General features: G+C 43.0%; 1 protein-coding gene across 5 annotated transcripts in view; it reads left to right on the top strand.

Annotated features, from left to right (window-relative positions):
* LOC118373852 (disintegrin and metalloproteinase domain-containing protein 22) overlaps nucleotides 1-12,075 on the top strand; it is a 139,068-nt gene extending 126,993 nt beyond the window's left edge. For 4 of the 5 annotated variants that reach the window (XM_052502627.1, XM_052502626.1, XM_052502625.1 and 1 more), the window contains 9 exons: nucleotides 2,225-2,393; nucleotides 2,532-2,643; nucleotides 3,953-4,043; nucleotides 4,154-4,207; nucleotides 4,392-4,592; nucleotides 5,264-5,364; nucleotides 5,525-5,591; nucleotides 7,676-7,799; nucleotides 10,220-12,075. In XM_052502627.1, the coding sequence (XP_052358587.1) occupies nucleotides 2,225-2,393; nucleotides 2,532-2,643; nucleotides 3,953-4,043; nucleotides 4,154-4,207; nucleotides 4,392-4,592; nucleotides 5,264-5,364; nucleotides 5,525-5,591; nucleotides 7,676-7,799; nucleotides 10,220-10,240 (940 nt within the window). In that variant the 3' untranslated portion in view covers nucleotides 10,241-12,075. The remainder of the gene's footprint in view (nucleotides 1-2,224; nucleotides 2,394-2,531; nucleotides 2,644-3,952; nucleotides 4,044-4,153; nucleotides 4,208-4,391; nucleotides 4,593-5,263; nucleotides 5,365-5,524; nucleotides 5,592-7,675; nucleotides 7,800-10,219) is intronic. The other variant, XM_052502628.1, reaches the window with a different exon arrangement.
* The last annotated feature ends 303 nt before the right edge of the window (nucleotides 12,076-12,378 follow it).

Below are 12,378 nucleotides of genomic sequence, written 5' to 3'. Positions count from 1 at the left end.
GCCTCTAGCTCTCTCTCTGACGATGCAGGCCTCCAGAGCACATACAGAATAATGCCTCTAGCTCTCTCTCTCTGACGATGCAGGCCTCCAGAGCACATACAGAATAATGCCTCTAGCTCTCTCTCTGACGATGCAGGCCTCCAGAGCACATACAGAATAATGCCTCTTGCTCTCTCTCTGACGATGCAGGCCTCCAGAGCACATACAGAATAATGCCTCTTGCTCTCTCTCTGACGATGCAGGCCTCCAGAGCACATACAGAATAATGCCGCTAGCTCTCTCTCTGACGATGCAGGCCTCCAGAGCACATACAGAATAATGCCTCTAGCTCTAATGCTCTCTGATGATGCAGGCCTCCAGAGCACATACAGAATAATGCCTCTAGCTCTCTCTCTGATGATGCAGGCCTCCAGAGCACATACAGAATAATGCCTCTAGCTCTCTCTCTGACGATGCAGGCCTCCAGAGCACATACAGAATAATGCCTCTAGCTCTCTCTCTGACGATGCAGGCCTCCAGAGCACATACAGAATAATGCCTCTAGCTCTCTCTCTGACGATGCAGGCCTCCAGAGCACATACAGAATAATGCCTCTAGCTCTCTCTCTGACGATGCAGGCCTCCAGAGCACATACAGAATAATGCCTATAGCTCTCTGACGATGCAGGCCTCCAGAGCACATACAGAATAATGCCTATAGCTCTCTCTCTGACGATGCAGGCCTCCAGAGCACATACAGAATAATGCCTATAGCTCTCTCTCTCTGACGATGCAGGCCTCCAGAGCACATACAGAATAATGCCTCTAGCTCTCTCTCTGACGATGCAGGCCTCCAGAGCACATACAGAATAATGCCTCTAGCTCTCTCTCTCTGACGATGCAGGCCTCCAGAGCGCATACAGAATAATGCCTCTAGCTCTCTCTGACGATGCAGGCCTCCAGAGCACATACAGAATAATGCCTCTAGCTCTCTCTCTCTGACGATGCAGGCCTCCAGAGCACATACAGAATAATGCCTCTAGCTCTCTCTCTGACGATGCAGGCCTCCAGAGCACATACAGAATAATGCCTCTAGATCTCTCTCTCTCTGACGATGCAGGCCTCCAGAGCACATACAGAATAATGCCTCTAGCTCTCTCTCTGACGATGCAGGCCTCCAGAGCACATACAGTATAATGCCTATAGCTCTCTCTCTCTGACGATGCAGGCCTCCAGAGCACATACAGAATAATGCCTCTAGCTCTCTCTCTCTGACGATGCAGGCCTCCAGAGCACATACAGAATAATGCCTCTAGCTCTCTCTCTCTGACGATGCAGGCCTCCAGAGCACATACAGAATAATGCCTCTAGCTCTCTCTCTGACGATGCAGGCCTCCAGAGCACATACAGAATAATGCCTCTAGCTCTCTCTCTGACGATGCAGGCCTCCAGAGCACATACAGAATAATGCCTCTAGCTCTCTCTCTGACGATGCAGGCCTCCAGAGCACATACAGAATAATGCCTCTAGCTCTCTCTGACGATGCAGGCCTCCAGAGCACATACAGAATAATGCCTCTAGCTCTCTCTCTGACGATGCAGGCCTCCAGAGCACATACAGAATAATGCCTCTAGCTCTCTCTCTGACGATGCAGGCCTCCAGAGCACATACAGAATAATGCCTCTAGCTCTGTCTCTGACGATGCAGGCCTCCAGAGCACATACAGAATAATGCCTCTAGCTCTCTCTCTGACGATGCAGGCCTCCAGAGCACATACAGAATAATGCCTCTAGCTCTCTCTCTGACGATGCAGGCCTCCAGAGCACATACAGAATAATGCCTCTAGCTCTCTCTCTGACGATGCAGGCCTCCAGAGCACATACAGAATAATGCCTCTAGCTCTCTCTCTGACGATGCAGGCCTCCAGAGCACATACAGAATAATGCCTCTAGCAGGCCTCCAGAGCACATACAGAATAATGCCTCTAGCTCTCTCTGACGATGCAGGCCTCCGGAGCACATACAGAATAATGCCTCTAGCTCTCTCTCTGACGATGCAGGCCTCCGGAGCACATACAGAATAATGCCTCTAGCTCTCTCTCTGACGATGCAGGCCTCCAGAGCACATACAGAATAATGCCTCTAGCTCTCTCTTTGTGAATTCAATTCTATATTTGATTTATGTCCCTGTGTAACTTCTATATGAATGGATCCTCTAACTGTGCTGTGTTGTGTGCTGTATGTCAGTGGGGGTCATGTGATGATAGACGGGGACAGTGACCTGGGCTATGTGGAGGATGGGACAGCCTGTGGGACAGAGAGGGTCTGCTTCAACCACAAGTGTCTGCCCCTTCAGGAGTTCAACTTCAGCACCTGCCCTGGAACCACCGAGAAGACCATCTGTTCTGGACACGGGGTACGGATACACACACACAAATGCACAAACACACACATGCATGCACACCCACTTTCTCTCTCTCTCTCCAACCTTTCAGCTCCTAATACATATTTTTTGGTGTGTGTGCCTGCATGCTTGTGTATGTGTGTGTTGCAGATTTGTAGTAACGAGCTGAAGTGTGTGTGTCACTTGGGTTGGACTGGAGACGATTGTAACTCCACGTCTCCTCTCAGCTACCTGGTGGTTGGACCCACCGCCTCTGTATCAGGTACAAATAACTCCACACGTCTCCCTATCTCTCTCTAACTCTTTCCCTCTCCTCCTATTTATATAAGCCCTGCTCATAAATATCTCTCTCTGTCTCTCTGTCTCTCTCTCCCTATTTCTCTCTAACGCTTTCCCTCTCCTCCTATTTATATAAGCCCTGCTCATAAATCTCTCTCTCTGTCTCTCTGTCTCTCTCTCCCTATCTCTCTCTAACTCTTTCCCTCTCCTCCTATTTATATAAGCCCTGCTTATAAATAGCTCTCTTCCTATCTTTCTCTCTCTCTCTCGCTCTCTCTCTTCCTCTTTTTCTTTCCCCCTCTCTCTCTCTGTCTCTGTCTCTCTGACTCTCTCTCGCTCTTTCTCTCACACTCTCTCCCTTTCTCCTTCTCTCTCGCTAACTCTCCTACTCTCTCTCACTCTCTCTCTCTAACTCTCTCTAACACTCTAACTCTCCTACTCTCTCTGTCTAACTCTCTCTCTCTAACTCTCTAACTCTCCTACTCTCTGTCTAACTTTCTCTCTCTCTAACTCTCCTACTCTCTCTGTCTAACTCTCTCTCTTTCTAACTCTCAAACTCTCCTACTCTCTCTAACTCTCTCTCTCTCAAACTCTCTCTCTCTCTAACTCTCTCTCTCCTACTCTCTCTCTCTCTAACTCTCTCTCTCCTACTCTCTCTAACTCTCGCACTCTCTCACTCTAACTCTTTCCCTCTCCCAATTTTAACACAAAGACTGTGAGAGGTTTTGGTTCGACATACGTTTTAAGCCTTTATTTTCATCATAAATCATTGGTTCATTCATTGTTTAGTTATTTAGCATATAATCATTATTTTTGGCCTTTACGTTTGCATTAGTATTTGTTAAAAAAAACAACAACCAGGCACATCTTTCTTTTTGTTTGTTGTTTATTTTCACACACATTCTTTGTCGACAGGCTCATGTCATTGATGGAGTGACGCTGAGGTCAGATCTGAGTTCCTCTTCATTGTGTTTGCTCCTTCTGTGATGTCACTTCCTCCTCTTTCTCCTCCTCTCACCCCATCCCAGTCTCCCCAGCCTGTAGTCAGTCATGTTTTTGAATCTTTCTACGTTTCCCCTCAAAAACATACACATCAATGTTTGTAATCTGTTTCCTCCCCCCTCTTTCCTTTCAGATGTCTTCCCTCTGAGTGTGCTGTGTGTTAGTGTACTATTGAAGTGAGGTGTACCCACTTGATCACTTCAAAGTGTGTTTCTCCTACAGATTCATCTGGAAACAACTATAATACAGTTTGTTTATAAAGTGCTCTCTCTCCCCCCCTCCTCTGTCAGGTATCACCAGTACTAACATCATCATCGGGGCCATCGCTGGCTCCATTCTGTTCCTGGCTCTCATCCTGGCCATCACCGCCTGGGGATACAAGTGAGTACAGCTGGACCTCAGCTCTAGACCTGGGATAGCTGACTAGGAACTGGCTTGGGATCCTGTCATTGGTCAGTGTGTCTGACGTGACTGTCCTTCTTCACTAACAGGAGCTACAGACAGCGGTGCTACGTTGAGTCAGAGGTTCACAGAAGATTCTGCAGGTTTGTCATCCTTATTCTTTCCCATTTACATTTTTTGTCATTTAGCAGCGCGACTTACAATTCCACATTTTCGAAACGGTCATTAGTTGTTGATCTATTTATGTGTTGGTCAATTTGTTGATGTGTTTGTGAAATCTATGTCATGACAGTGTTCAGATGTCTAATGTTTGTTGGCGTTTCTCAGGCAAATGCCTCCGGGTGACTATGTGAAGAAACCCGGGGATGCAGACTCGTTCTACAGTGACCTGGCCCCTGGGGTCAGCACCAACTCAGGCTGTAGCTCCAAGAAGAGGTCTGGCTGTCTGTCTAACCTGCAGATATACACGCTCTCTTTCCCCCCCTCCATCGCCTCCATCTCACAAAACATCTCTCTGTTTGCATTCAGGTGTGACATCATTTCACTGCCATTCGCAATATGTGTAGTTGGTTGTGTAGTGTTGTTTGCAATATGCCTCTTTCTGCACATTCTTCTCATCATGTTGTCATGGTATCACTCTCTGTCATCATGCTATCGTTCACAGTCGTCATGGTGTGGTAGTCTGTTCTCATGGAATGTACCATCAGTCTCCTTCCTCTCCTCCTCCTACCCTGAGCTGTCTGTCTGTTCTCTACTGTAGACAAAGGGAAATAATATTATAATAATATATTAATATGCAGTCGTGTGTGCATACATTTTACGTATGGGTGGTCCCAGAAATCAAACCCACGAAACAGATGTTGTAAATCTGGGCTCCCGAGAAGCGCAGCGGTCTAAGGCACTGCATCTCAGTGCTTGAGGCGTCACTACAGACACCCTGGTTTGATTGCAGGCTGTATCACAACCGACCGTGATTGGGAGTCCCATAGGGTGGCACACAACTGGCCCAGCATCGTCCATGTTTGGCCGGTGTAGGCCGTCATTATAAATAAGAATTTGTTCTGAACTGACTTGCCTAGTTAAATAAAGGCTAAATAAAAAAATTAAAAGTCTGGGGATCAGGTTGTCAGTAATGATGATCGTGATGATAATGGTTATCACTGTTTCACAAGGAAATCTAACTCTGTGTGTGTGTGAAGGTCTAACGGTCTGTCCCACTCGTGGAGCGAGCGAATCCCTGACGCCAAACACATCTCTGACATTTGTGAGAACGGACGACCCAGGAGCAACTCATGGCAAGGTACACACACACACACACACACACACACACACACACACACACACACACACACACACACACACACACACACACACACACACACACACACACACACACACACACACGCACAGAGTTATATTTCCCTGTGCTAACCATGTGTTACTGTGTCCTTCCTCTGTAGGAAATCTGAGTGGAAATCGCAAGAAGTCGAAAGGGAAGAGGTTCCGTCCTCGCTCCAACTCTACAGAGTAAGTCACCATGTTCCTGGATGGGCTTCCACATGGCTCAGGGATTGTATTTACACCCATCCAGTCACTATAGAAATCAGCTCAAATAGCAGCAAGCCAAGAGGTTCTGTATGGTGAAATAGACTTATACAAGTTGTGGGGTTACTTGTAGAATCTGTGAATCAAGAACTTTATAAGAAAGTGTATTAATGAGTTAAATTGACTACTACCAGATTTTGTTACCCCAGAGATGCCATTGTTCTACAATGTTGTACTGCATTGTTCTATAAAGAAAAATGTCATTGTAGAGTGCATGTGGGACTTAATGGCAGTCACTATGGCCATGCTTGAACAGACAAATGCTATTTGTTTTTATCTAAGGGTTAGTGTTACGGGTGAGGGTAAATGTAAAGGTTAAGTGTTAAGGTCAGGGCTATTGCTTAGAAAGATGACCTCTGTGAAACCATACTTCTGTCCTTTCTAGCACGGCCACTCAAAAACAACCCTAACTGCACATGCTCCCCGTGAATGAACAATTAACGCCTTGTTGACCTTTCAGCCTTGTTGACCTTTCAGCCTTGTTGACCTTTCAGCCTTGTTGATCTCCCAGCCTGTTGTTGTTTGTTTGTTTGTTTGTTTCCTGGTCTTGACACCTGAGGTCATTTACAGAGCAACTGTTCTTGTTTGAATGCATGGGAGTGAATGAGGAGAATTTAACTGCTTGGACTGATTTGTGACATCTGGCCAAAATGCAAATGACCATCTTACTAAAACACACATTCATCTAGTCAAGTTCTTCACAGTCCCATCTTGTCTTCCTCTCACTTGCATATTGGTGGTGTGTTCAGAATGTTATTGGTCTGCTCTGCTCTCTTAAAATATCTCCTCTTCCTCCCTCGTCCTCATCTCCATCCTCCTCCCTCTCATCCTCTTTTTCCTCCTGTTTCCTCTTCTCCTTTCCTCCTCCCTTCTCGGTGTGTCTATCAATCCCCACTCCTGCAGGTATTTAACCCCTCGCTTCCAAACAGAGCATTATGATGTAACTAAGTGGGTAGAAGATGTGAATAAAAACAGTGAAGGACCCTACCTTAGGTATTACCTCAGATCATCTCCTATTCCTCAACACCCCCCACCCCCCTCTTTTAACTCCCCTTTGGCTTGGTCTGTGTATTTGGGTTCAATTTGGCCAGGGGAGGTAGGGAAGGGTTGTACCAGTGGTTACCAAATGGGGGTCAGTTCCCTTTTATCACAGATAAAGAGCAGATTGATTGGTAGTTCTGGTGATGATGTCAGAGCTTTGGTTGACAGCTCTTGGTCCTCTTGTGTCTTTGGACTCCCATGATTCATTGTTTTTAGCGTACGATGGTTGGATGTATCAATAGCTGCTGAACTTTTACAACAGTTTAACATTTGTTTGAGTATTGAGTAACATAATTGTATTGCTTTATTTGTAATGACACCAAAAAGGAAGTCATTAGAAATAATCTCTATTACTAGTCTATTTCCTTATTTCCCTCCGTTGCTCTTTCCATCTTCTCTCTCTTTATCTTTGCATGTTCAGTGTTGTGTTTGCTCTGATGTCATCATTGTGCTACACACATGTCTGAGTCCCCGACTGAGTGTCTCTGTGCTCACCGGCCTGGTCGGTTCACATTTACCCACCATGACACCATCTCCACTACACCTTCTGGTCCTGGACCAGCCCAGATACACCCCAACACAGGCACAGGTCTAGTCAAATTAACTGTACTCAGTGGGTGACTGACTGACCTGCCCACTCCCACTCCAGCCACAGCACAGCTGGCCCTGTTGCATTGCTGATGATGGTGCAGCGGTTGATGATGTCATAGGCAGGTTGATGAGAGGAAGAGGTGACTGTTCCCAGACCAGGGCTGTTCAGACTGGTCTACTCTGGCACAGGCAGATGCTTCCCCTAACCACAGTCCTGGGGTAAAATTATCGAACCCCCAATCTGAACCTTAACCGTTAGGGTCATGAAAAAAAGTCTGCCTCTGTGTTTAGGGGCAACTTCTGCCTATTCCAGGCAGATCAGTAAGAATGATGATAAGACCGTTTATAGTGAGGTAATTTCCTGTCTCTTTCAGGACGCTCTCCCCGGCGAAGTCGCCCACCTCCTCCACGGGGTCCATTGCATCCAGCCGGAGGTACCCTTACCCCATGCCCCCCCTCCCCGACGACCAGAAGAAGGCCAACAGGCAGAGTGCCAGGGTAAACTACTATAATAACATAGTATATAGCACATACTGTACATAACATCTCATACGTAACACATACTGTACATAACATCTCATACGTAACATATACTGTACATAACATCTCATACATGACATATACTGCACATAACATCTCATATGTAGCATACTGTACATAACATCTCATATGTAGCATACTGTACATAACATCTCATATGTAACATATACTGTACATAACATCTCATATGTAACATATGTAACATACTGCACATAACATCTCATATGTAGCATACTGTACATAACATCTCATATGTAACATATACTGTACATAACATCTCATATGTAACATATGTAACATACTGCACATAACATCTCATATGTAGCATACTGTACATAACATCTCATATGTAGCATACTGTACATAACATCTCATATGTAGCATACTGTACATAACATCTCATATGTAACATATACTGTACATAACATCTCATATGTAACATACTGTACATAACATCTCATACATAACATACTGTACATAACATCTCATACGTAACATACTGTACATAACATCTCATATGTAACATACTGTACATAACATCTCATACATGACATATACTGTACATAACATCTCATACATGACATATACTGTACATAACATCTCATACATAACATACTGTACATAACATCTCATACGTAACATACTGTACATAACATCTCATACGTAACATATACTGTACATAACATCTCATACATGACATATACTGCACATAACATCTCATATGTAACATACTGTACATAACATCTCATATGTAACATACTGTACATAACATCTCATACATAACATATACTGTACATAACATCTCATACATGACATATACTGTACATAACATCTCATACGTAACATATACTGTACATAACATCTCATATGTAACATATACTGTACATAACATCTCATATGTAACATATACTGTACATAACATCTCATACATGACATATACTGTACATAACATCTCATATGTAACATACTGTACATAACATCTCATACATGACATATACTGTACATAACATCTCATACATGACATATACTGCACATAACATCTCATATGTAACATACTGTACATAACATCTCATACATAACATATACTGTACATAACATCTCATACATGACATATACTGTACATAACATCTCATACATGACATATACTGTACATAACATCTCATACATGACATATACTGCACATAACATCTCATATGTAACATACTGTACATAACATCTCATACATAACATATACTGTACATAACATCTCATACATAACATATACTGTATATAACATCTCATACATGACATATACTGTACATAACATCTCATACGTAACATATACTGTACATAACATCTCATATGTAACATATACTGTACATAACATCTCATATGTAACATACTGTACATAACATCTCATACATGACATACTGTACATAACATCTCATACGTAACATATACTGTACATAACATCTCATATGTAACATACTGTACATAACATCTCATATGTAACATACTGTACATAACATCTCATATGTAACATACTGTACATAACATCTCATACATGACATATACTGTACATAACATCTCATATGTAACATACTGTACATAACATCTCATATGTAACATACTGTACATAACATCTCATATGTAGCATATACTGTACATAACATCTCATATGTAACATACTGTACATAACATCTCATACGTAACATATACTGTACATAACATCTCATATGTAACATACTGTACATAACATCTCATATGTAACATACTGTACAAAACATCTCATATGTAACATATACTGTACATAACATCTCATATGTAACATATACTGTACATAACATCTCATACATGACATATACTGTACATAACATCTCATACATGACATATACTGTACATAACATCTCATATGTAACATACTGTACATAACATCTCATATGTAACATACTGTACATAACATCTCATATGTAACATACTGTACATAACATCTCATATGTAGCATACTGTACATAACATCTCATATGTAACATACTGTACATAACATCTCATATGTAGCATATACTGTACATAACATCTCATATGTAGCATATACTGTACATAACATCTCATACATAACATATACTGTACATAACATCACATACGTAACATACTGTACATAACATCTCATACATAACATATACTGTACAAAACATCTCATACATAACATATACTGTACATAACATCACATACGTAACATACTGTACATAATGTCCTAGAAACTAGGTAAATACAGTAGTAGTTAATGACGTGTGTACTATAAATACCCCTATTGCATTGTGGGGTTAACTGCAGTTAAGGTACTGAAGCCTTTATCTAATTATAGTCTTTGTCTCTTCATCTCGTTTCTCTTCCTGCAGCTGTGGGAGACTTCAATATAACACTCCTGTTATCTACTCTGCAAAACTACTTAAGAACTACATTTTCGTCCACTTTTCTATGAATTAAAAAATACAAAGAAAAACAGTGAGTAACTGGTGTGAGCGGAAAAGAGAAGCAGATGAAGAGGAGGAAGGTGTGAGAGTGTGTACGAGGTCCGTCAGACCTGACCTGCTCAGTAGGGGACGCTACAGGGGCCATCTGTCATTCCTACACTGACAAGCCAAGACATAACGAGGCAAGACAAGATCCCTTTCAGATTAGTTGGAGATCCACCAGAGATCAGCCCTTCACTCATTGGTGAGGAAAAGCAAAGCTGGTGTGATGGTAACAGTGCAGACAAAGAGGAGAGGCCTCGTTGTGGATGTCTCCCCCACTCCCAACACCCCAACATCCCCCCAGCTTCCACCACACTCTTCTAGCTCCTCCCTCAAACCGTCCCACCTTACCTTACTCACCTCTCCCCCCCAACCCCCCTCTAGCCCTGCCCCCATGTAAACTCTCTCCTCTGATTGGTACTCCTCTCTGTTGAGGGGCACGGACAGCTATCATATCGGCAGATTTCTCTACCATTTTGAAGCACGCTGTTTAATTACTGTAGAAAACTCCAACACTGTATGCATGAGAACACCCTGTTAATCAACTCTTCCTAGTGTCACAAAGAAGAAGTCTGGGACGGACAGCATGCGGGGGATGGTGATGTCATACGTACTGTAGGCCTTTAAGCTTTCTTTACATTATAGGCTTCTTCTATCTCTGTGATCAGCGACTCATTATGAACTGTATCACACATTATACTAGCCAACTGCCCCTGACATGGACCCTAGCCCCTAGACCCTAGCCACTCCCTGTTCTCTTTCTTTCGCCGTGTCAGGTTTTCCTGGAGGATTTGGTTATCGTTGTAAATATGTACAGCTTAAAGGCAGAGTAATGTGTGCTTTTCTTTTTTACTTACTGGGAGGCGAATGATGAAGGGATGCTCCCCCTCTCCTCCTCCTGCTGTGGTTCGTGTTGTAGACAGACAGGGTCTCCGTAGGTCTTTGTAGAGACCCCGTACTTGTTTTTTCTGTCTGTTTCTCTCTTTTCATTTCTGGCTGAACTCTCTCTCTTCTCTCCCGTGTGTCTGTGTGAACACTCCAGCTTTCGTTTTCTTCCACAGCAGAATGTACAAACAGTGTTCTATATTTCCTCTTTGTGTCATCCCTTTCTCTGAGTAATGCACTCAGTCACAGCCCGTCATAATTAAGACAGTAAACTTAAGAATGTCATTGATTTATAACATTAACTGAGCATTTTATCCATTTGGATATTGATAATGATGAATATGATTTGAACTAAGAGCCCTTCCTCGCTACAGAGGGGAGAGAACAAGTGTTCTTTGGTAGTTTTAGATTTGATATTCATGTTCATTTGGTAATGGTGATTTAGAGAAGTTGGAGAAATGTCCTGTGACTATAATCATTCCACACTACGGTCTGTCTGTACAGCAGGGACAGACTGGCCATCTGGCATTTTGGGCAAATGCAAGATGGCCTGGTCCATTTTTAACACCGTGGGCCTGTCTTACTTGTTTTCTGGGGGGGCAAAATGATAATTATCTTGCTAATAATGGGGGCCTCGAAGAAAGAAATGGGCCGTTGTGTTTAAAATGCCAGAGCCGATTTCTGGTCCCAGTCCGCCCCTGGTGTACAGTGTGAGACCAGACATAACAGATAGATACAAATGGAACCGACAACGCCACTGAGATCCAACTGGACGATGTGGGAATAACAATGTGGAAACTGAACATTATGTCAGATGAATTTGGAATTTGTTTGGATAAAATGATTAAAATGTGCATTTTTGCTTTTGTTTTGTTTCCTACTGTAAGTTTGCCCTGCTGTCTGTAAATGATGAAGTGTCCTGTACAGTGCTTGCTGTTTGAGATTTATAAGACCAACAGAATGGCAATGGATCTACTAGCTAGCACTCTATCGCTGTTCTCTGGTAATCTGTCTGTGAGGCTGTAATACGAAATAAGCATGACATTGAAATACTTTTTCCTTGATTGCCAATTGCTGTTATCTTCTTGGAATTTCATACCATAAACCCCATATCAGTAGTGAACAGGTTTTCAACATAATCAACCAGGTCTCAAACA

Source organism: Oncorhynchus keta, unplaced genomic scaffold (genome assembly GCF_023373465.1).
Source record: "Oncorhynchus keta strain PuntledgeMale-10-30-2019 unplaced genomic scaffold, Oket_V2 Un_contig_1599_pilon_pilon, whole genome shotgun sequence".
In the NCBI taxonomy this organism is placed as follows: domain Eukaryota; kingdom Metazoa; phylum Chordata; class Actinopteri; order Salmoniformes; family Salmonidae; genus Oncorhynchus; species Oncorhynchus keta.
Note: the sequence above shows the minus strand (reverse complement) of the source record. Positions and strands in the feature narration are given on the sequence as shown.